This window comes from Saccostrea echinata, unplaced genomic scaffold, assembly GCF_033153115.1.
Source record: "Saccostrea echinata isolate AGI-Se365-2 ecotype Australia unplaced genomic scaffold, CSIRO_AGI_Sech_v1 ptg000012l, whole genome shotgun sequence".
NCBI lineage: Eukaryota > Metazoa > Mollusca > Bivalvia > Ostreida > Ostreidae > Saccostrea > Saccostrea echinata.
The window spans coordinates 23,361,476-23,386,810 of record NW_026889761.1 but is presented as its reverse complement, the minus strand read 5'-3'; the positions used below and the strand labels follow the sequence as shown (position 1 = coordinate 23,386,810).

At 33.8% G+C, this 25,335-nt stretch overlaps 1 protein-coding gene across 1 annotated transcript in view; it reads left to right on the top strand.

The window, feature by feature from the left end:
• Nucleotides 1-25,335, top strand: part of LOC133185155 (phosphatidylinositol phosphatase PTPRQ-like) — a 79,645-nt gene that overhangs the window by 19,309 nt on the left and 35,001 nt on the right. Inside the window, exons 6-11 of the mRNA XM_061320213.1 lie at nt 5,222-5,521; nt 9,179-9,310; nt 9,459-9,755; nt 10,120-10,398; nt 21,993-22,181; nt 24,788-24,889. Of these exons, the coding sequence (XP_061176197.1) occupies nt 5,222-5,521; nt 9,179-9,310; nt 9,459-9,755; nt 10,120-10,398; nt 21,993-22,181; nt 24,788-24,889 (1,299 nt within the window). The remainder of the gene's footprint in view (nt 1-5,221; nt 5,522-9,178; nt 9,311-9,458; nt 9,756-10,119; nt 10,399-21,992; nt 22,182-24,787; nt 24,890-25,335) is intronic.

Genomic DNA, 25,335 nt, shown 5'->3' with positions numbered 1-25,335 from the left:
GACAATTATCTTATTTTGGTGTAGGTTACTTCAAGGTTAATACTTTTGAAATGTGTTTGACAATTTTCAAATCAGATATTTTGATGTTTTCCTTTATAAATACTTTCAGCCAAGCCAATAATAAACATCTCCCCATCCAATCGAGCTGTCTATGGACAGTCTGCAAAAATTACAGCACATGTTGCATCAGAACCCCTAGCACCAAAATACATATGGTAGGTGTCTGTCAATGGCACCACAGAAAATCTAACATCTAATGAAAAGTACACAATAAAAGGAAACATTTCAGAAGGAAACTTTAGTGCTTTCCTATATGTTAACGAAGTGATGTTTACTGATCAGATTCCGTACAAACTGACGGTAACAAACTCTGCAGGATCTGAGGCTAGTAGTGAACTAACATTGAATGAAACTGTAGGTTTTTCTTTTTTAATGATTTTACTCACAGAGGAATAATGCCGATGAACTTTAAATTTGTAAACTTTAAATTTGTATGACACCTATTTCATATGCAGAAAACACACACACACACCCTCACACACACACACACACCCTAACACACACACACCCCCTCACACACACACACACACACACACACAGATATATATATATATATATTGCAAATTTTTTTGATATATAAACCTATTGAAGAGAAAATATTTTCAATTCTGTATGATCTTATTAGGGGGTTAGAGGTCATAGCATGTCCGAATCACTCGGCGAGATATTTTACCTACATATTTCTGTTACAGTGAAACTGGTTTCGGAATTTTCAGCTTGATAGCAATGAAAAAAATAAAGTAATAAAAAATATGGATTTTTTTTTTCAATCAACAGATGTCCGTTCGATCTTCCTTTGGTGTGATGAATGGTTTGAATATGTATTAAAATCGCGCTAACTTTTTTCACCCGTAATTCCTTTGAAGGTATGTACACTAAAACAGATGATACAGCTTTTGACTCAACATATATGAAGATATTTACATATCACATGTACTTGGTCTTTAAAGTGTGTGGAATGCTATGGCATTCAAAACAAGATAACACATATAGGGGTCAAATGGTTAAGGAATACATTTTATTTTGACGTCACAAACGTTGAACGCCGTGGAAGTGCAACGTCATAAGCGAAAACAGAATTTAAGCTCACTTTGAACAGAAGCTGTTGCAATGCTCTTCCATTAATTGTAACCTATCCGAAGGGTAATGCAGGGATTTTGAAATATAAATCTCATATACAGTCAAGACAAGAGGTTAAAGAATGTAAATATAAGCATTGAATCATTATTCTGTGAAAGATATTTAAGAAATAAGGTATCATTTTTAGCTCACCTGAGCTGAAAGCTCAAGTGAGCTTTTCTGATCACATTTTGTCCGTCGTCCGTCTGTCCGTCTGTCTGTCTGTCTGTACGTCCGTCTGTAAACTTTTCACATTTTTGACTTCTTCTCCAGAACCACTGGGCAAATTTCAACCAAACTTGCCATGAAGGATCCTTGGGTAAAGGGGATTCAAGTTTGTTCAAATGAGGGGCCACGCCCTCTTTCAAGGGGAGATAATTAGGAATTAGGAATTAGTGAAAAAATAATGGCAATTTTCAATTCCTGGGCCATGAAAGATGAAACTTATGTGGAAACATCCTCAAGTAGTGTAGATTTAAGTTTGTTCAAATCATGACCCCCGGGGGTAGGGTGGGGCAACAATGGGGGATCAATTTTTTACATAGAAATATATATAGGAAAATATGTTTTAAAATCTTCTTAAGAATAGCAAAGCCATGATTGGTCATATTTATATGGAAGCATCTTCAGGTAGTGTAGATTCAAGTTTGTTCAAAGCATGACTCCTGGGGGTAGAGTGGGGCCACAATGGGGGATCAAAGTTTTACATAGGAATATATAGGATAATATCTTTAAAAATCTTCTTCTTAAGAACAGCAAAGCCATGATTGGTCATATTTATTTGGAAGCATCTTCAGGTAGTGTAGATTCAAGTTTGTTCAAATCATAACCCCCAGGGGTAGGGTTGGGCCACAATGGGGGATCAAACTTTTACATAGGAATATATAGGAAAATATCTTTAAAAATCTTCTTCTTAAGAACACCAAAGTCATGATTGGTCATATTTATTTGGAAGCATCCTCAGGTAGTGTAGATTCATGTTTGTTCAAATCATGAGACCCAGGGGTAGGGTTGGGCTAAAATGGGGGATCAAAGTTTTACATAGAAATATATAGGAAAATATATTTAAAAATCTTCCTCTTAAGAACAGTAAAGCCATAATTGGTCATATTTATATGGAAGCATCCTCAGGTAGTGCAGATTCAAGTTTGTTCAAATCATGACCCCCGGGGGTAGGATGGGGCCACAATGGGGGGTCAAAGTTTTACCTAGAAATATAGAGGAAATATCTTTAAAATTCTTCCTCTTAAGAACAGTAAAGCCATAGGGTAGGGCCACAATGGGGGATCAAAGTTTTACAAATGAATATATGGGAAAAAAATCTGCTGCTCAAGAACAGCAAATCCATTCGTTATATTGATATGAAAGCATCATTAGGTAGTTTAAAATTCACCCCCCCCCACACCCCCCCCCATAAACTTTTCAATACTGAACTGATTTTTGCTTTTTTTCCTAGCCAATGTGCTCAGGTGAGCGATGTGGCCCATGGGCCTCTTGTTAAACATCTATCGTGATATAAATACGGATTGGTCACGAGATTAAATTCTATAAATTTTATAAAGCCCGAAGGGTTTTATGGTAAATTTGATCTCGTACCAACCCGTATTTATAGCCCGATAGATGTTTTAAAATGATACCTTATTACTTATACTTACATTCGTGACTTATTCATATTTTATATTTGCCCGATTATAATCTTTAACGCGTGAAACGTTTTATTTTTCAAACCAAACGGCACGAGTTTGATCCTCTGATTGCGCGTCGACCCTTTATGACGTCACTGAGAAATTACGTCGAACGTTTATGACGCGAGGAACCCGTGTTTATACGGATATAGATACGCGTTGCTTTTAATAGTGTTATATAAAAGAAAACATTTGCAAATGTAAATATAGTCTAATAATTGCAACAGTGTGTGCAAACATATTTACATAACACGGGAACGCTGTATGTATTGTCAAGATATTGCCTTCACTCTACCTGGAATAACACACACACAAGCACAAAGAAAAACAAACAAGCGTAAAACAATAATTTGGTTAAAATCAAGAAGGGGGTATATTTCACTTAAGATTTTTATTCAATAATTCGCTCATTTAGTATTGTACAATGTCGGTACTATGTGACAATATACATTTATTGACTGGGTTCGAGGGCAACATGCGTTTTGTCGGAACCAAGAATCAAACTGTTTGCCTGAGGCCTAACGGCCTCAGGCAAACAGTTTGATTCTTGGTTCCGACAAAACGCATGTTGCCCTCGAACCCAGTCAATAAATGTTTTGTTATACCTTTTACTTTTTATTTTGATATATCATGACGTAAATTTCGTTTACCCACACTGCGGTTATGTCGAACTCCAACGAATTGAAATAAGATATAGCTGACCCCGCCCACCCTTTGACGTAAGCAGTCCAACATCTCATCTACAGGTCCAACATCTCACTCTACTGTCAAACATCGATTTTTTTATGCCCGCTCAATGAAACATTGTAAATGGTAGACTTTTTTTAGTAAAGAATTATATAGGACACAATTTTTAAAGGTATATCAAACTAGTTTACTATTTGTGTTAAATTTTAAAACCAAAAGTCATCTGCTGTAAACAACTTCCGGTAAAGAAATATCGTTCTTTACATCAAACCCTAGCGGAAGTTGAAAGGTAAACAATTGGGAAAAAAGTGTTTTATCTGAATCATATGAAAATATGTTTTAAAATTTTCTTAAGAATAGCGGAACCATTATTAGTAATATTTATATGCAAGCATCCCCAGGTATTGCAAATTCAAGTTTCTTCAGGTCATGACCCCCCCCCCCCCTTTGGGCAGAATGGGCCCCAATAGCAAATTAAAGTTTTACATGGACATTTTTTTTTATAGAAAATATTGTTCAAATTTCTTCTCAGATAGAGCAGGACCATGACTAGTGATATTTATAAGCAAGCATCTGAAAGTAATGCAAATTTTAGTTTATTCAAAACATGGCCCTTGGAGTATCAAAGTTTTACAATATATAAAAAGAATATTTTTAAAATCTTTCTTTCACAAACATTAGGACCACTGTAAGTGATATGAAAATGAAATGTCAGGTCATTAGATTAAAGATTTTTATCACCTTGTGAAAGAGTGGGGTCACTGTAGATTGAATGTTTGTTGTTTTACGTTCCATTCGAGAATTTTTTACTAATATAGAGACGTCACCATATACCAATGAAGGGCTTCAAATTTTGACCTTTACTCGGCACTCAGGGCCATTGAGCAGTGAGGGATCTTTATCGTGCCAACGCCTGTCGTGACACGGGGCCTCGGTTTTTAAGGTCTCATCCGAAAGACCCGCAACTTTCACTTCAAAGTGTCGAGCGCATGGCGAAGGAACAGTTGCTACCCATTTTTTATCGACTTAGGTCAGTCGCGGCCGAGATTCGAACTCACGATCTCCCGATCACGAAGCGAGCGCTCTACCGACTGAGCTACCGTGAACGATCGGTCACTATAGAGAATCATGCAAGCAAAACAAATCTTTAAAAGTTTAAAAAAAAAGTAAGATTTCTCCCCGGGGGGATAAGGTGGCTAATGTTCTGAAGAAAAACAGGGCCAAAGTTACATAGGGAGTTGGTGGCCCATGGACCTCTTGCTTTTATTCAAATGCATTGGTATTAGCAAAAGCATGGGGAGAAAACCTGTTTTATTATAAATGTAAAAATCTAAAAGAGAGCTACTTTTCTCATTCAAACCAGTAGAGTTACAGTTTTATCGAAGACCTTTGATTTGTATGATAATGTTATTTCTTTTGTATCCATTTAGTTTTTAGCAGTTGGATTACACTAACATGCTAAGGATATAACTATATGCATGATTATATCAAGAAATATATACCATTTTAAAAGGAATAAATTAAAAGTCTGTTTCCAAAGGGGAATTTCTAATTGGTTCATATTATTATCATTGCATAAAGAAAATATGTATAACTCTAAATGATCTGTTATTATATCCAGATTTTTTTTTTTCAATTTCTGATGTATATATATATGTAAATAATTCCAGGTAACCTGGCTGTTGTCATAGTAGGTACAGATTTAAGAGGTAGATACGGAGGAAGTGTGATGATTGAATGTAATGTGACAGGTCCAGAAGTAAGAAACATACTGTGGAAAAAATACAGAAATAGCAATTTTCTTCAAGACATCACCATAGATGGTACAAAATACACAGGAGGATCAGTGCCATCCCCATCTGTAACAATAAACAGCCTGACTACAAATGATGCAGGACAGTACCAGTGTATAGCCAGTAATCCTGGTGGAACTTATTCCAGTGATAAAAAAGCCACAGTCACCGTAGTGTGTAAGTATTAAGATTATTATTGATATTTTCAGGGCTCAACATTCATGCTTGTCTGCTTGTCAGGTACCAGTGGAAATTTTACCAGTGGAAATTTTTCCACGGACGAGTGATAATTGTATGGCACTTATTCGTTTGGACAATGTTTTTTGTGAAGTATTAATTTTTAAGCTGAAATTGAAAAACCCAAGCTTTTGTGTCAACTTTGTAGCTGAAGTTCAAAATAAAAACGTAATGAGTAAATAGTTAACTAAGATCTGGATCATAATAATTACGTTCTCAGTTGTCAAACTCGATCGAGATCAAAGTTATTACGAAGGCAGTACTTTCGATTTTAGTTGCATGGATCTAACAGATTTGGGTTCTAAGCATAAAGCAGGTAAACTGTTACAAAAGAAGACAAAAGATAACAAAGAATAAAAGAAAGAAGGGAAATAAACATTTGACATATTTTTCTTTTTTCCGTATTTTTTATAAAGCATTTACCACTAAATGTACCTCGGACAGGATGATACAACTGAGTTTCATAAATTGAAGTCTGTGTTAGGATCCTATAAAACAGACCCAGTGAAGATATTACAGACTCTTCTCAAATTCATTACATTTTTAAAATTGACAAATAGTTCTTAAGTACTTTTAAGTACTTTTAAAATTACATATTTAAAGAAATTGAGGTTCTTTTAGTCTAGCCTTAGATACCAATGTTTATTAACATGATATGAAATTAGAAGTGATTTATGGTGTTTTGCAATGACAGGAAAAGCTTTATACACTATGCATCGTAAAATGATCAAGTACCTTATATGTATAGAAATCATGCAATTTCTGTAAAAGCCTAGATGCCTATGATTTTTATTCCTAAAATGAATTTGTTGATCAAATCTTAATTAGAAAATGCATAGTTAGTGTTTTTATTCGCATTTCCTGAAAATTTATTTGAGATTTACTAATTTTCCCTATATAATATGATTAACTTTAAGGATGAAGTTTGAAGAATTATCGAGGGTAAAAACACATTACTTTGAGAATTCAGAGACATTTTTGTGAGCATTTTCAATTAGTCAATGCCTGATTTTCAGAACCTGAGGATCGGACTACCTTAAACAGTCACTTGTCCGAGTGGCCAAGAAAGAAAAAAAGCTAATGTAGAGCCCTGATTTTGTGATGGGTAGATGTAATCATATCACAAGTGAGTTAAGGCTAGGTATAGGCATTTCTATGCAAATAAACGAATTGAAATGCCTAAGGACTATATTCATTATACAGAGAAAGTTAAAACTTATTGTCTAATACATATTTGGTACCCACGACATGATATAGCCAGTACACATTATGACGTCATTGTTCTTTACTACACAAGATTATAAAGGATATCAACAAAAATGCTTCGGCGCAAGGGCATGCTCTATTTTATTTAACTGAAACAAGGTATATTTAGAAGCAAAATATTCCAAGGAGTGCTGATATTGCTGCACAAATATCAACAGTTCAGTTGTTTAATAACTTTTTGTAAAGTTTTAAGTTCAATCAGGTTAAAAATATACAGTTCGCTATAAGTTTCCTCAAATTCCGATCAAATGAGAAAATGCCTAGGATTTGTGCAGAAACTTTATTAATCTATAGAATATTCTTCTTAGCATTATACAATTTTTATGTAAAATTAAATAGAGTAATCCCTTGCGCCGAAGCTGTTTTGTTGATGTGTTTTATTACTTCCATATAAATACTAATTGTTAGGCCATTATTTACACACTGAATTGTCGACGGATTTTTCCGTTATTTCCCGATCATGACAAGGAGCACACGGCGGGTGTGACCGGTCGGTAGGGGATGCTCACTCCTCCATGGCACCTGATCCCACCTCTGATGTTTGGAGGTCCGTGTTTGCTCTGCTCCTATTTTGTATTGTATAATGGACTTTTGAGCTTGAATACTGTTCGTTATCTCCATATATTTCATCCCAGTAAGTTTAGAACAATGACGTCATAATATGACGTCATAATATGTACTGGCTGTAACACATCGTGGGTACTATGTATAAGAAAATAAATCAAAACTTTCTCTGAATAATTGATATACTTCTTATGCATTTTTATTGGCTCATTTGCATAGAAACGCCTTTACCTAGCCTTAACTCACACGCGATAATGGTAATGGTTTTATTAGAATATTGAAGTATGTGTATGTAATATGATACTATGTGTTGATTATACAAAGCAGTGCTATTTATGTACAACTTTCATCCAATATATGATGATACAGACTATATACATGTACATACAGCTGTACCATGAGTCTATCAGAACAAACTGCATAGTCATGGAGAATGCTTATATTTTTATCCAATTATGCCATTTCCTCTGGAATTAAAATAATATAAATTATACAAAATTATTTGCTTAGTTTTTAAGTATCTTTGCTCAAATCAACAAAAAAGAGCTTACGAATGCTATATTAAACCTGGGGTTTCCGATATTTATCCCATATCAAGTTTTGCACTTAATTCATGAAGAACAATTAGTAAAAAAAAATAAGTAGATAACATCTGAAAATTTTTAAAACACAGCTGATCAAAAGAACCATTAAAAAGATATTTCATATAGAGTTAATCAGTTTTATTAGCTCACCTGAGCCGAAAGCTCAAGTGAGCTTTTCTGATCACATTTTGTCTGTAGTCTATCTGTTCATCCATCTCTCTGTAAACTTCTCACATTTTTTAAATTTAAGTCAAAATTTTACATTGGAATATATAGGAAGATTTGCTGATGAAGAACAGCAGGGTCATATTAACTCAGGTGAGCACTTTGATATTTTTCACCAAGTGTGGAAGAAGAAACTTTTTCATAAACATTCCCAACTATACTTAAAAATAGAATACATGTACATTGTGTGTATTTTATTCAGTATTTATTGTTTGGGGCATTTATATCATACTTAGAACATTGCCATTTCAATGTCAAAAAGTTACTTGGAGGATTCCAGTAATTACACAATAGGAATTCAAGCATCAGCAGTTTTCTACCTGAAACCATCTAAAAAGTAGACAGAGGGAAAAAGTTTTTTTTACTTTATATAGGCAGTAAAAACTGAGTTCCTCTGTATCTTTATCATTTCGTTCATTTAATGGCAGTCGTGTAGCTTAACCCCATCCCCATATTATTATTAATACAGTTTCTGCTACTGATTCGCATAGTTTACAACACCCTAAAACATTCATATACAGTATTTAATCAATCTTTTCCCTTTAATCCTATTCACTGAAGCCAAAAATCATTTGTTTTAAATATATATAAATAAATTTTAATATCTTTAAAAAAGCATGATACACTGTAGAATTTTCAGATATCAATATCATACACTATGTATTTTGTTACATTTCAGTATTGTACCCTCATATCTATCTATCTATCTATCTATCTATCTATCTATCTATCTATCTATCTATCTATCTATATATATATATATATATATATATATATATATATATATATATATATATATATATATATATATATATATATATATATATATATATATATATATATATATATATATATATTCACGAACAACGAACGAAATCATTTTAATGTATGTTAAACAGTTTGGATGTTAAACAGTAATTGTTAGTATATTATTAATTTGTCAACATTTGATTTATAGATGGACAATTTAATGAAGATTGTACTGACGCAGAACTATGTGATTCCAACGAACATTTAACATGTTATATTTCCGATAGCAAATGCTTTTGTGATAATGATCATTATCATAACAATCAGATATGTTATCCAAGTGAGTAATAATCCCTTGAATTATGGTATTTTACGTGTGCGTTCAAAAATGTCAACATTTGTTTTTCAAATATGTATGTTTTTACGTAATAAAAATGCGCAAAAATATTTACGTATAGAAATCAAATTGTAAATTTCTTTATTTTCAGGATTTTATCTTACCCCAACAATAATCAAAACAAGCAGTACAACATCAAATTTCTCAGTGTTCTGGAACCATCCCTCCACAGATTACAATCTTTTCAATAGTCATTCAGTGTCATGGAAAGCCAGTGGGAGTTCACTTGCATCAACAGAATCAACAGGCAGAGCAGCAACCAGCTACACTGTCAGCTCAGGAATTGTGTCTGGTCAGCTCTACATTGTGACTGTGTCCTCTGTTGTTGGACTAACAAATCCAATTAGTACCATATATGTGTCATCACAGGAGTGGACAGTAAGACTGTGTATGTTGAATTTTAATACTCAGTGACTACTCAGTTTATGGTTCTCTGTTAATTTATTATGTGCCTTATATCTTCATAGCATTTGTTGTGTAATGTAATTTAGAAAAGAAGGGAGTGCATCAAACTTGTCCAGTTTCTATGATTCTTGTATCAAACATAAATATCAGTATGTGATTCAATCGTGACCAGTATAAAAAAAAAACTCAGTTTGAATCACATACAAAGATCTAGAGGGGTGTGGTGGGGTGGGGATAAAGTTGTCTCAGGTACATTACGCGTGAGGTAATTGATTTGCAAAATGTAAGTCAGGTAAAATGTACTCATACATGTATAATGGGTTTCTAACAATATTCTTCTATTTTAGATCCACATCCACCTGGCTCTATTTTAAATTCAAGTTCATTTGCTTATAATAACCTCATATTAAAGTGGACTCCTCCATCTAATACCATTATTACTAAATATGAAGTGACAATTGATCAAAAATCCTATAATACAACAAACAATAATCCTTTGTTGAGTTTTACTGAAGAATTTACTCCTGGGAAATATCATGATGTCAGTATTGTGACCATCAGTGGTGCATCAATTGAGGAAAAGAGAAGCACAACACACAGAGAGAGGATTAGAATCACACAAACAAGTAAGAATTAGAAATTCATTTACTGTTACCTGAAGATACAATATTTCAGAGTGTATAGAAAATGTCTGTCTGTCCTTCTGCCTGTCAATGCAATAGTGTCTACTAGGCTTTGACTTTGTAAGAGAGAAACATTGAAAGGTAATTCATGGCATAAAGATTGTTATTGTTCATGATAAAGATTGTTATTGTTCCTTTGACACATGTTCATAAATTTGGATGAGGCCAAGATTAACAGAAGAAAAGTTTTAGAATTTGTGTCCATTTATTACTTACTGTTCTGCATAGAGAAGTATTGGAAGCTTTCATTTGTAACAAGGATTGCTCAATGACATGATCTTCGCATGGCTATGTTGTGACCCTCACCGTAATTATAATGCCACGTATCAGTGAAATATGGAAGAATAGAAGTACTGACAAATTCAAAAATACTGAAAAAAGGCATTTTCTCCAATATGAGGAAATAAAGAAAATAATTATAAATTAATTTTCTCAATTTTCTTGTTTTGTTGCCATTTTTCCCAATTGTAAGGCCCAGTCCCAGGCACAATGCAAATATATTGAAAAGACAAAAAAATACTGATAAGAAAACACTGAAAGCATAATTGTATTAGACAATTAGATGCTTATGCTTTAAACAGGTCTAGGGCCTCTGATTTGGAGGATAGCTAAAATTCGATATGGCGATCAAATCCATTCCATTTATGGAAATTCGCTATGCATTGTGGGATAGCTTACTCTTCAGATGTTGGAAGATAACGAAAGTTAATTTTCAAACGTCTTGTGACTACACGTACCTTTAGTGGAAATGTGTATGCATTAAAGTACAATTAAATAAGAATTTTCACATGAAACTACCGATTATATTATGGTGATATGAGATTCTTTTTCAAGATCCTTTACAATTTCTTTTTTCAAAATCGGCACTTTTTGCACTCTCTTTATTAGCTGACATGGGTTTATATTTCTATGAAGCAGATCTAGAATTCATTTAAAAACATCTACACGAGAAGAGGAAAACACTAGCTGTGGCCTTCCATTCGACATTCAGATATATCGACGATGTTTTATCAATTAACAATAGTTATTTTCATTCGTATGTCGACTCGATATATCCCAGTGAACTTGAAATAAAAGACACCACAGAGTGTGCCGCATCTGTTTCATATTTAGATATTTTACTGACTGTAAAGTCCAACAAACAACTAAATTGTATGACAAAGAGACTTAAGATTTTCCATCGTCAACTTTCCTTATTTATGAAATAATATTCCACTATCACCTGCTTATGGTGTGTTACAACGCACTTTGAAAAATTACGAACTTTGAAAAAAAAAATTCAAAGTGCGTTAATTTTGGGACCACGTTAACGCACTTTGGAAAAAAAAATTCCTTTTCAAAGTGCGTTAATATCGATCATATTAACGCACTTTGAAAAAAATGTGCACGGCTTGGTAAATATTCTTGCAAATTTTAGGTATGATAAATAATTATTTGAACCTGGTTGGATAACTTTTCGGTGATGACGTCAGGATCTGAGATATAGACGTTTTAAAGAATTTTAGGAGTTGTCTTGTTTCCAAAGGTTCTCGTAACCGTTATAAAAGGTAAATGGGTATTTTAGAAATAATGGAGGAATGATTATTTAACAGCAAAGTTTCTTTTCCTTTTTTTTTTTTTTTAAATTTTATCCAGTCTCTAACAAGTTTGCTAGATGTATGTATCGATAAGTGACTTAAAGTATCGCATTTTTCTTAGGGAAAGGTAGCAATTATGCGGCTTTCTTCTTTAATATAATAGGGTGCGTATTTTTTTCCAGGAAAGCTTGTCTCAATTTTTTCATCTATTTTACGTTAACTCAAATTTATTGAGAGAAATAATATCAATGTCATAACAGTTATGTAAATACATATATTTGTGTAGGAAAGATAGAGAGTTGGGCCGAGGGACTTTCTACCAGTCTTCTCCTCGTTCTCGATGAGGGTAGATCAATTCATCAGTTTTTCGGAAGAAATATAACAATTTGATGCTGTTTATTACTAAAATCTAAGTCCAGAATTTTTGTTTTATACGTATTTTTTCAAAGTGCGTTAAGTGTCTCCATGGTAAAAAATGTTGATGTACACTCTTAACGCACTTTGAAAAAAAAATTCAAAGTCCGTTGATTTTGTCCCAAATTTAACCCACTTTGAAAAATTTTATCAGTTTGCATTGATTTTGTCCCAGTTTTAACGCACTTTGAGAATTCTTTTCAGAATGCGTAATTTTTTCAAAGTGGGTTGCCACAATGGTGTTTATGTCTCCCAACTACGCTACTCAAGAGCTTGCTCTGAGTACGATTAATTTTAAAGCTAAGCAGGCTACTCACTGAAAAGTTACAGGGATTTCAACAGCCTCGTTTAAAGTCAGCATATCGTAAATTTCATGGTCCTTATGATGACCTTGTTAGCAAATATAACCTATAACTAGAAACTCATTGCGAGCAATGAGAGGTCTTCCGTCCGATTTTGAAAAAAGAAAACTCAAGCTGAAAAATTGATAAAAGAAATTCAGACACTCTGGAGATTTAAACCTGGTCGTCAGCGTGAAAATCCAAGGTGCTAACCATAAACCATTCACTTTTTTGCATCACTTCCTGTCACGGCGACACAAGATTTTGTCACGATTCAAATAAACTGATGACTGACTATCAGTCCTGAAAGTTTTAGACTTTAGTCGTTTACTGTTGCCGAGCAATAGACCGGAAGTTGACGTTTTATTTCCGGTGGAATCTAACATATTTCAAAACAGCGAAAGAGATGCAATAAAGTGATGCAAGTTTTAGATTAAAAAAGAAAGAAGAGAAATAATATGAGCGCATCTAAAAATGAGTGATCTAAAAAATAAAACAGGTTTTGTAATCCTCAGAAATAGTTCTATCATTTAATAGTTGCATATTTAAGATCAGAGGTTACGTCCTATATCAAATATCGAAAAATAGCTTTAAAAATTGGCTGTTTTGTAGAAATTTTCAGGATATGGGGAAAATGATGCATTTCATGACGTCTTAATGCATAGGGTAGCCAGAAAATAACGTCATTTTTGATAGATACGCAGTCATCAAAGGTCTAAATGATATTTAATGCATTGTCAACTAAAACCAAGCAGTTTCAGTTTTTCTGAAATTCACAGGGCCAAAACAGGCCTCAAGTGAATCTTGTTCTTTAATATTGAAACCACTACACTAGCACAATGTACCAGCCATCATCGATGTTTACCTTGCACTCATTCCCTGAAGTAACGAGTGCCAGGCAGGTTATTTTTTTTTTCTTATAGTGTGGAATCATAGGATGAAAACTAGCCAGCTAAATGTTGTGCAAGTACTAGTAGATTTACATCGGATTTGTTTCTTGAGTTTTAACAATAACTAATAGCAGAGAAAATAATCTATCACTGATAAAAACTTAAAAAAACTATTGTGTTTACTTCCTTTATTCTTTATTCATTCAACTTTCTATTCTATGCAATTCCAAATACAGACATGTCCGTGTAATCTTTTTTCTGTACTTCTACACTACTGCATCAGACCATTTGTGAAAGGCGGGTCACGATACATTATTTCGCGCCAAACGTCACGAGTAAATCATCGCACCTTTTCTTTGAAATGTGTCTTCAATTGAATAAGTGCACCTGATAGCTTCAATGAAATTTAAAAAAAAAATATGTTGCTATAGCCTGATTTTCGAGCCTAAGAATGTTTATTTATTACACTGTACATATAACATATCGTATACGGGCAAGTAACATGAAGGCAGCGCTAAGTTTTCTTACACATTTTATATTCCTCTTTACCCCCAAAGTGGATTATTCCAATTAGTAACACATTAATAAAAGACTGGAATGTTTCGCAACAAAACACGTCTCGCCATATGACGCTCAAGGAATCTGGTACCTATTATGTTCAGTAACTTGCATCTATAAAGGAATATTGCCCTACTAAAATCAAAGAGAAATATCATTGAAGTTTATTTTTCTCTCATTTGAAATTACTATATGTTATTCGATCAACATGAGAAAGTAACAAATTCTTCTTTCAAAATACAATTCGGCATCTTTCCAATTTATGATACTATTGCATAGGTATCTAGCTACACATACATTTGTACCAACATGTTTTCCTCATTTTGTCATATCACAATTGCATCTATGCACATTAATTAGTGCAAAATTCAACTGCAAACTCTTTATGAGGGATTAAAAAGACACGCTGATATTGTGGCTTCAAACACCGCTGCTCGACGTCGAACGACATAGCGCCCCCCCCCCCTTTAAAGATAAAATCTTATATTTGAGCCCCAAAAAGTGAGAAAAAATTCGGACATTCTTTGGATTGAATCCGGATCGCCCACATGAATATTCAACATGCTAACCATTACGCTATCAAACATCATCGCTTAAAATTGAAAAATGATATATATTTAATGTATGGGTTAATCAATTTTCAAACAAACTACATATTTAGCATTCTTGTAAGACTCCTTATTTAGCCTATCAACATCATAAAAAAATAGTGAAAAACAAAAAAGTTCAAAAAATTACCCTTTTTAAATCACTTCCTGTGACGACCGGAAGTGACGACGACACACGAAATGTTTCTATCACACATCTACAAACCGAATTCTATCATACCTGAAAGTTTCAGACTCTTACCTTTAACAGTTTCTGAGAACATTCATGGACTAGATTTTTAGTGGAAAAAGTGAAAAATCGTAATAATTCCCGACCGGAAGTAAATTTTTCCAAACTTTTTCAATATTTCAAAATGGCATGAGATAACACATCATTCCTGAAAATTTGGCTGAAAATGAGTGAGTACTTTTTGAGATATTGCGATTTGAAAAGGTCAAAAAAATAAAAATGAAAAATAATAATAATAAAAATAATAACTAGATACTTATTGCCTAGGCAATAACAGGTCTTCCGTTTTCTTGACTTTTTTGAAGAAAAAAAAAAACACAATCATCTCAATAAGATTACTGTAAATAATTAACAAAAGTTATCTCAAGGCTTCCAAAGATATGTTAATACAGATAAAAACAAACGGAATTACTTTTCTGTTTTCTTTATGTACTTCGTCATGAACGAAAGTATCCAAACGAATAAAATGTTCATTCTACACCTAAATTATTCACAACTGATCATCCCTAAAAGTTTCCATGAAAAACTACTCATGTTTGAGACAACTTCTGTTTTTTTTGGTTGGCACTTGCGACGAAAATAATTTGCATGGTCATGGTCTAACATCTGCATTAGCCAAAAATTTCTGTAAAAAGAAAAAAAACTTTAAAAATTCACTTTTTTGCATCGCTTCCTGTCACGACCGGAAGTGACGGCAACGTACGATTTTCACATGATGTAGATAAACTGGTGACTGACTATAAGTTCTGAAAGTTTTAGACTTCAGTCATGTACTGTTTTTGAGCAATTAGGTGAACAAAATCTCAGTTTGAGGACAGAAAAACACGCGACCGGAAGTGTATTTTTCTAAGATGGTTGACTTCACAATAGACAATTGCAGTCTCAATAACATATTTAAAAATCATTTCAAAAACTTTATCAATTAGTGATATTTTTGAGAAAGATAAAAATCCCAATTACATAGTTTCTCTCTTATAACCGGAAGTTTCGTTTTTTGTTTCCAGTGAGACCAATACATATAGAAATTGTGAAAGAGATTCAATTATATGATGCAAATCTTATTTCAAAAGAGAAAAGTTTAAATTTTTGATTTCTTTGATCACTTCCTGTAACGACCGGAAGTGACGGCTGACAGTATTAACCCAAAGGATTTTGCCTACTCATTAAGTTCTATTACTCATATAAGTTTGGTGTCTAAACCTCTTACCGTTTCTGAGATCTCACTTTGACAAGTTCTTATTTTGCGGACAGTAAAACACGCGACCGGAAGTGAATTTTACCAAGATATTTGACGGTACTCTAGACATTTGCAGTCTAAATAAAACATCTAAAAATCCTTTCAAATACTTCATCTGTAAGAGATATTTATGGGAAAGTAAAATGCTCAAATTATGTAGTTTTTCGCTTATAACCGGAAGTTGACGTTTCTGTTTCCGGTGGGACCAACATATTTCGAAACTGCAAAACAGATGCAATAATGTGATGCAAGATTTGATTAAAATAAGAAAAGTTGAAATTTTCGAATTCTTTGATCTCCTCCTGTGACAACCGGAAGTGACGGCTGACAGATTTCAACATATTCTGCAAACGTACTTGTCATGATCAATAATCCCTGAAAGTTTGAAATCTTAATCTTTTACCGTTTCTGAGATATCGTCTGGACATGATCTCTTTTGAAAAAACGTAAATTGGACATATCTGACGACCGGAAGCGAATTTTGCAAAATGCTTAAAACTGTTTTTAGTTTATTTTATTTGTCATAATCCCTGAAAGTTTCAAGAAAATCCATCGAGCCATCTCTGAGAAATTGCTTGGACAAAAAACGGGAAAAAAATAATAATAATAATAAACAGTAGAATCACTATAAGGTCTTCCGTCTGAAACGGAAGACCTTACTAAGAAACAGTAGAATCACTATAGGTCTTCCGTTGAAAACGGAAGACCTAATTAGGTCGTGTTTTGGCTGACTTGTTTCCTACCAATTGTTAAGTCTTTGATTTTGTACTGAATTGACTCCGGATCAATACATAGGGCCCACGGCGGGTGTGACCGGTCAAAGGAGATGCTTACTCCTCCTAGACACCTGATCCACTTCTAGAATTTCCAGGGGGTTCGTGTTTTATGCCCTCTTTACATGTTTGTTTTGTTTGTGGATTTTTAGGATTGATCGCTGTTCGTTATCTTTTCCTTTTACATCTTATTACTCCAGATTTCCTTTTATTTTGCTTTATTATTGATTTTTTTTTCAGAATTAAAACAAATATCAAGGGACATTAAAATCTTATATATTTTTTATTTCAAAAAGGAGGGAAAAAAACGAAAGAAAAAATATTAAAATGGAAAATACTGCCCCATAGAATATGTTGATAAAAATGATAAAGAAATAATAAATGAATGATTTGTTAATAAAAAAAAAAGGTTGAAGAAATAATTTGAATTGCATAAATAATTGAAATAGTATAAACACATGTAATTTAAAAGGAAATTATTATACGTAACTGAATAAATATTAAATAAAAAATTTAATAAATGAAGTGTTTTAGGATTATAGATAGACTGCATGATGAAATAAGAAATAATTAAACTTGATTTTTTTTTTAAATTGTTTAATCAACAATTCTTAACTGTAAATATGTAATTGCTACATAATCACTGCCTTCATATAATCAATGTGCTTGTTAATTTGAGTTAATTAACTGGTAAGAAGGTATTAAATGAAAAAGTCTAAGCGAAAATATGACAGGCTTTGATTTTCTTAATCTTTTTTTAACTTGAGAAAGGTCGATGGTAACAATTTAGGGTTGATCAGAAGGTTGTAAACCAAAAAATCTTAACAATTATGTCGGTTTTGTTTATTTTATCTTGTGACGGAGAGCCGTCACGGTATCTCACGGTGGTAGAGCGCCTGTGATCGGAAGGTCGTGTGCTCGAATCACGACTGCGATTGACATAAGTCAACATAAAATAGGTAGCAAAAGTTCCTTCGCCAAGAGCCCGGCACATTGAAGTGAAAGTTGCGGGTCTTTTGGATGAGACCTTAAAAATCGAGGCCCCGTGTCACAGTAGACGTTGACACGATAAAAAACCCTCACTGCCCAATGGCCCTGACTGCCGAATAAAGGTGTAAATTTGAAGCCCTTCACTGGTATATGGTGACGTCTCTATATGAGTGAAAAATTTTCGAACGGGTCGTAAAACAACATACATCTATTTCCAAATGTTCTGCAAAAAACCGTAAAACATGTAATGTTTTGATTACAAACTGTTCTTTTACTAGCAATTTGACAGGACATAGCTTCTGTACCAAAACTTTGGAAAATCTGAAATGCAAATCTGCAAATGTTGTCTACGGAATAGAATGTAACCTTAGTAGGCTTATTTATGTTGGTGAAACAAAGGGTTCACTTCATAAAAGAATATCGGGTCACAGACTTCAAATTAAAAACGGGGGCCAGCAGTTTCTCTACAAGCACTGTAATTTACCTGATCATTCTATTCTATCAATGAAAGTTAGAATTCTAGAAAAGATTTACCATCATACTAATAGTCCACCATTGAGTACACTTTTCTGTAAACAATGAGAAGAATACTGGATTAGGAAACTAGGCACAATCTTCCCATATGAAAGCAATGACAATGTTGATAGTATTGGGAATCTTTCAAGTCCACAGTGTAGCAATGTGGATGTGATGGGATTTTTTAACAATACTCAGAGACGTAAGCGTAGTCATAGACATCGGTCATACAATAAACCTATTATACATGATGCTTCTTTTGATTCACTACTACCTTATGTAAATAAACAGTTAGGTCTTCATCACATTCGTATCAACCTTTACTCTGTCCGTTTGAAAGGTCCAGGTTATTCCATATTTGGATTCTTCGACACCAGGAAACAGGCTTGGATCTGTGATTTTGGATATTGCAAACCATAGGCTTTTTAAACCTTCACGTTTTACGGAAGATAATACTGCTCAACCAACACGTTTGTTCCTTAAACTTTAATTTTTAAACAAAGAAATCGACACAGTTAATATTAGAAATATTCTTACCCAGTAATCACATAAAGGGCCAGTGTTGTATTCCACCATACTTCAAGTTGAAGTCCACGCCTTGTATTTTTTATAATATACATCGACTACTATTGCTTCCAAACTTTTTAATTAGAAAAAAAAAACTCTACACTGCCTAGATTTCGAACATCTGATTCATAATCCTCATATGTGTTCATGTTCTTCACCCTACAACTATAGCCCTGCTGGACATGTCATTACTGGTGATGTAACCATAGTTAATAATGAGGACCTTAAATCCCTTATTTTAAATTTAGGGAACCCCGATCTTTCAACTGGCGTCATAATTTTATAAATATTATGAATTCTGTGGGAGATTAAGACAGGTGATGGGCCAAACACGAAAAAGAAGACCTTGTCAGAATGAATTAAGAGCACCAGATGGATATTGAAATCTCACATTAAGCGATTGAGGGGCTGTATGAAAACTAATTATCCTTCTGTCTTTAATAATTCAGAAGTGAAAAAGAATTAGATAGATTACACGATCAGTATGTACTAGTCCCAACTGACAAAGCTGGTAACAACATAGTCTTTGTTAAGGCTCATTATTTGAATTGTATTTTAGAGGAATTAGGATTTAATTCTGCAGTTGGAAATCCAACTTTCACCAATAGCTCCTTTTCTAAGGAGGAAATTATTCAAAGTCATATGTCCGTTCTAGATATTTTTAACATTCCCAATAATCAAATAAATTTGAATTACTATACCTTTACTGGATTCCTAAACTTCATAAAAATCCTTACAAACAAAAATACATAGTGGGTTCCGGTTAATGTTCTACCAAGCCTCTTTCTTTACTCCTCACTAAAACATTTACTGTAATGAAGGAGAAATTTCAGAAGTACTGAACAACAGTGTATACGAGAAGTTGTGTAAATCAGATGTGGATACTTACAATGTATAAAACTCCAAGGAACTTTTAGACAATTTGAAATCACAAAGTTTTACTAAAATCAATAACATTAAAACGTACGACTTTTCAACGCTTTATACAACCATTCCCCACGATAAATTGAAGTCTAGGCTTTTTGACATCATAGACAACTGCTTTTTCAATAAAATGGAACTCTTTAATATACTTACCTTGTAATTGGTCATTTGCAAAATTATTTTTTAAAAAGGCATTCTGTAAACACAGGTACTATGAAGTTAATATTAGAAGGATGCGTTAGTTTCTGATTGACAATATCTATGTAGTTTTTAGAGATCAGGTCTTCCAAAAACTCGACATTTCGACAGACACAACTGTTTCATATTTAGATATTTTACTAGAAAAAGACGTTAATAGTAACCTAACAACAAAGCTTTATGATAAACGTGACGACTTCAACTTTTCAATCGTCGACTTCCCTTACTTATGTAGCAATATACCTTTATCACCTGCATATGGGGTATATGTCTCTCAGTTGATTTGATACGCAAGAGAATGCTCTACGTATGAACAATTTCTAAAACGAGGCAATCTATTGACAAACAATTGATGAAACAAGAATATCAACAGTCTCGTTTGAAGTCATCATTTCGCAGGTTTTATGGTCGATACAATGACCTTGTCAGCACATACAATCCTATCATTGAGTCAAATGCTGACTGACGATTTTCATACTAATTGTTAGGCCATCATTTATACACTGAACTGTCTGCGGATTTTTCCGGTTTTTATCTTATAAAATCACTTTCTATTCTTGTACATAATAGTTTAAAGGTGAAAAGATTACTGAGTCACAAAATGCAAACGGAAATGTCAGTCTAAAAAGAGACATTTAAAAATGTAAGCCACCCCCTGCTTCACTAGATTGATTGATTGATTGTGAAATATGAATATAACGAACAGTATTCAATCTCGAAAGTCCCATGAAACAATACAAATATTAGAGCAGAGCAAACACGGACCTCCAAAATTATCATAGGTGGGATCAGGTGCCATGGAGGAATGAGCATCCTCTGCCCGTGTGTTCCTTGTCATGATCGGAATAATCCGTCGACAATTCAATGTGTAAATAATGACCTAAATCATCACTGAAAGATAAATATTAAATGATAATAAATAAATCGTATAACTTTTTCTTGGATCGATGTATCAAAGAAAACTTTGACGGAAAACTTCATCAATGCGCCTAGCACACAAGAAAAATCTTTTAAAGGCATCAATCAAAGAAATATGAAAGCATCCTCAGTTAGTGTACATTCAAGCTTGTTCGAATTATTCCATCTCCCCTCCCCCTGGGGTAAGAGGTCGGTCCCACGTATATAAATTTTTCAATGGTGAACTAATTTCTTATTTTTTCTGGCCAAAATGAATGGTGTGGCCCATGGGCCTCTTGCTTGAACTTGACCTCACTTTTCTCAAATTTATGTTAAACTCAATTTAAAGGATATCATTCAAGATATTTTTATCAAATTTAACATGCTGATACATATTGATGAGAGCTATCCTTTACTTCAACATTTTTACCTTGACTTTCCTTTGACCTTGACCTCACTTTTCTTTACTTTGCATTTAGCTCAGTTTCAAAGAAGTTATTCAAGATATTTTCATGGATTCATTATTAGGAAAGAATTATTCAATTGTGCCCCAATCCCCCCCTCCCCCCCCCCCCCCGGGGAAAAAAACAAACCAAACAAAACAAAACACTGACTGCAGTTATTTTTACACTGGAATCAAACTTTATTTTACAGTTATTGAATGATTTTTTGAAAAATGCTGGTGGATTTTCAATTTTGCTAGTAAATGCTTTTGCCACTAGCTAAAGTTTGCTCATGGACATTAAAGTTAATTCTGAAACCTGATATCATCCTCTGCTTTTATTAAATATATATTTTTTATGCTTTTCTTTTTTTAGAACCAGATCCACCTACCAATCTTGCCTGTCCACAACAACCAAAGGACATCTCTTTAGAAATATCATGGATGCCTCCCACGAATCCTAATGGACAAATTGTGAGGTACCAGATTCATGTGAATCTTGGGGATCGCATCATTGACACACCAAATAATGCTACAAGTTACAATGTTGTGGGTTTAAGTCCAGGTATTTTTATCCTTTTTAATACCACAAATAAAACCTTATAGTAGAAGAATAATTGTTCACATATATTTAATCTTTCTCGGCCTTACCTTTGAAAAGCAAAAAGGAGATTTCTAATTTTAACCATCATTCTTTTCTTTTAATTTAGCTCTACTGATTATTTTGAAAAAAAGTGTTGCTGTGTTTACCAAAATATAATACTTGAATTTTTTTCAAGGCAGTTTTTTTCTTCTTAAAAAATAGCAAGAATGTGTTCAGAAATAAAAACAATGAGGTTCAAGATTTTGTAAAGAACTTAGGTAAAAAGAATTTCAAACTGACTCATGTCCGGGGGAAAAGTTTCCACAAATATTGTCCACTTCAATTTTCAGTAATGTTGTGTAAAACTTTGTGTCAAATGAATGTTGTCTTTTGTCTGGAAGAAAATTCAAATGAAAATTGAAGTCTTCTGCACATTTTTAGAAAGTATGGGAAAATGTACAAGTTTAAAAAATTTCAGAAGTAGCAATTAGGAGGTCATACAATACAGTTTTTGCCACTCCACTATGGAAAACGGTGTAAAATGTCCTATGATATACCGTGTACACGGAATTCCATAATTTGTGCATTTTGCGATTATGCCAAAGACACACTGGTTATACCATGAATATTTCCATTTCTCTAGGGGACCCTTCATGTACCACCATTCAAGAAATTAGAAAAGGAATTGGTTTCTATATAAAAATAATTTCAGAATTGAAATTATGGATATGATTGTTTAATAGATGGGAAAAAAAATCGAAAAAAAAATATTTAATTCAAATAGCTCATGATCGTAAGGTCATTAGGGTAACACAGCAGCAAGTGTTTATTTGTTTTTATTGTTTAACGTCCCTCTCGAGAATTTTTCACTCATATGGAGACGCCACAACTTGCCGGTGGAGAGCTGCAGATTTTGACCTATACTCGGCACTGAGGGCCATTGAGCAGTGAAGGATCTTTTACGTGCCAGCACCTACTGCGACACGGGACTCATCCGAAGGACCGGTTTCCGAGTCCCACAGTGGGATTTGAACCCGCGACGTAAGGATCAACTCCTTACTCCGCTTCGCTAGAGCGAACGCTCTAACCACTGCGCCACGCGGGAGACCAGCAGCAAGTGGAAACTTTGATTCGCCAAATAATTTTACTGTGGCGATACTTTTGGTATTTTAACTATGGAACTAAGGAATTGACTTGTGGTGGGGCCGCCACATTCAACTGCCAGTGGAGATCGAACCCTGTAAGCTAATGTATTCTACATCTAGTGTTAAAATATTTAGAAAAAAAAAACATCAAGAAATAACTTCAGGGATCCCACAAGTACAGATTAGTGAGTTTGAATCAATTGTAAACTAACAGCCAGAGTTTGACACTAACAGTAAAACCCAATCACATTTCCAAAAACGACCAATAGCTGACTTTTTTTGAGAAAAAATAGGATACTTCGGGCTACAAGGCTTGTCTTGATCGATTTTGACATCTTTCTTTCGTCGGCCGACCAATTTTGTGTCCGTCAGGCTAAGTTATAATTTTTGCTGCTACGGAGGCCGATTCTTTCAACTGAAGCAGTCGTTGAAAAGTCCATCGATCAACCTTTGATCATCATCCGACCATCGGAGAACAGTTAGTAGCCGGTCGGGCAATAATGGAGGGGTTTTTCGTAATTGCCGGCTGACGGTGAAAATCAAACTGCGCCTCAGCAAACAATGACTGGGCAACGGCTAGCCGACTTCAATTTTTTTTTAACTTTTGAGGGCATCGGTTTTCCTAGGAATTAATGTGACTACTCTGCGTCGCCCGATACAAGTGTCGGCCAGTTATGTTTTTTCAGCCGACGATAGGAACAAATTTGGTCGGCTGACCATAGGCTTAAATGTGACCTAGATATAAACTACTAGCCCGGGACATCTGATAACCTAAGGCAAGCTACTTAACAAGTCATAAAGGTTGCTCTGCGGGGCTATTGAAACTTTGTATCATCACGTTCGCTGAAAACAGTTAAAAAGTTCTAGTATACAATGTATTTCGAATTTCTTAGCGAAGCTTTCATACTGTTTGAGTTATTGTTCAGAAAAGTCTTACTGTCGCCTTTGTTATGACCTGACCTTATTTTAGACTGAATAATCAATAAATTTTATATGTCTCTTCTGAATCATCAGCTTACTGTTTGATACTATGGTGTCAATATGGACAATACAGGTAGTGCTCTGACATAGACAGTTGACCAGGAAAAATATGTCTTTGTACTCAATTATGCCTAAAAATATAGCAGCCAGAATGCAGGGAAGACATTCATTGCAAGATCTCTTAGCACTTCAATTAAATATTGCAGATAAATGCATGGGATAAAAATTATTCATTTTAATGAATTTTTAGATTTTATATAACAAAAATACGTATATGACTGTGTTTTCAGGTAACATTCAATTTGATTATATTAGTCCTCTCTGAATAAAAATATTGCCCTCTGCTCCTGGTCAGGCAGTATTTCAACCCAAGGAGGCTAACGTAATGTTGGCCCCAACCTCATTCAATATTTGTAAGTTAAAGCCAGACCTTTGATTATTAACTCTTATTTTATGTTTCAGAGAAAATGTATAATTTCACTGTCAGGACAATCAATGATGCAGTGGACACAAAGAATGTTAGTGATTCCAGTGGGGCTATCAACTGTTCAACAAAAGCTGGAGGTAAACAAAAATTAATGACAATACAGACTGAATTTCGAAAATGAAAACTTTGAGATAACGAAGTATAAGCCATTGAGAGTCACCTATGTATTTAAAAAGTATTGGATAGGATTAGGTACTCGCAACAAAATAAGGAGTTGACAGATTCAACAGATGAGATGTTTGAGAAATCTTGATTTTTTAACAACTTCATTGCAATTAATACTTGGCATAGAAGATGTGCTACTGTGTGTTTACACACATGACAAGATATCGAATCGAAACCCAACAGTGGCATAAATTAAGCCACTAAAATAAAACTAGTTTAGATACAAGGAAATTTAAAAAAAAAAACGTTTTATTTACTGAAAACAATAATATTACTCAAATAGCGTAAAATAAATAACAATACATTATTTGCCAATAAGACCCTATGTACTCGTCTACAAGTCAGATATTTGAAACTT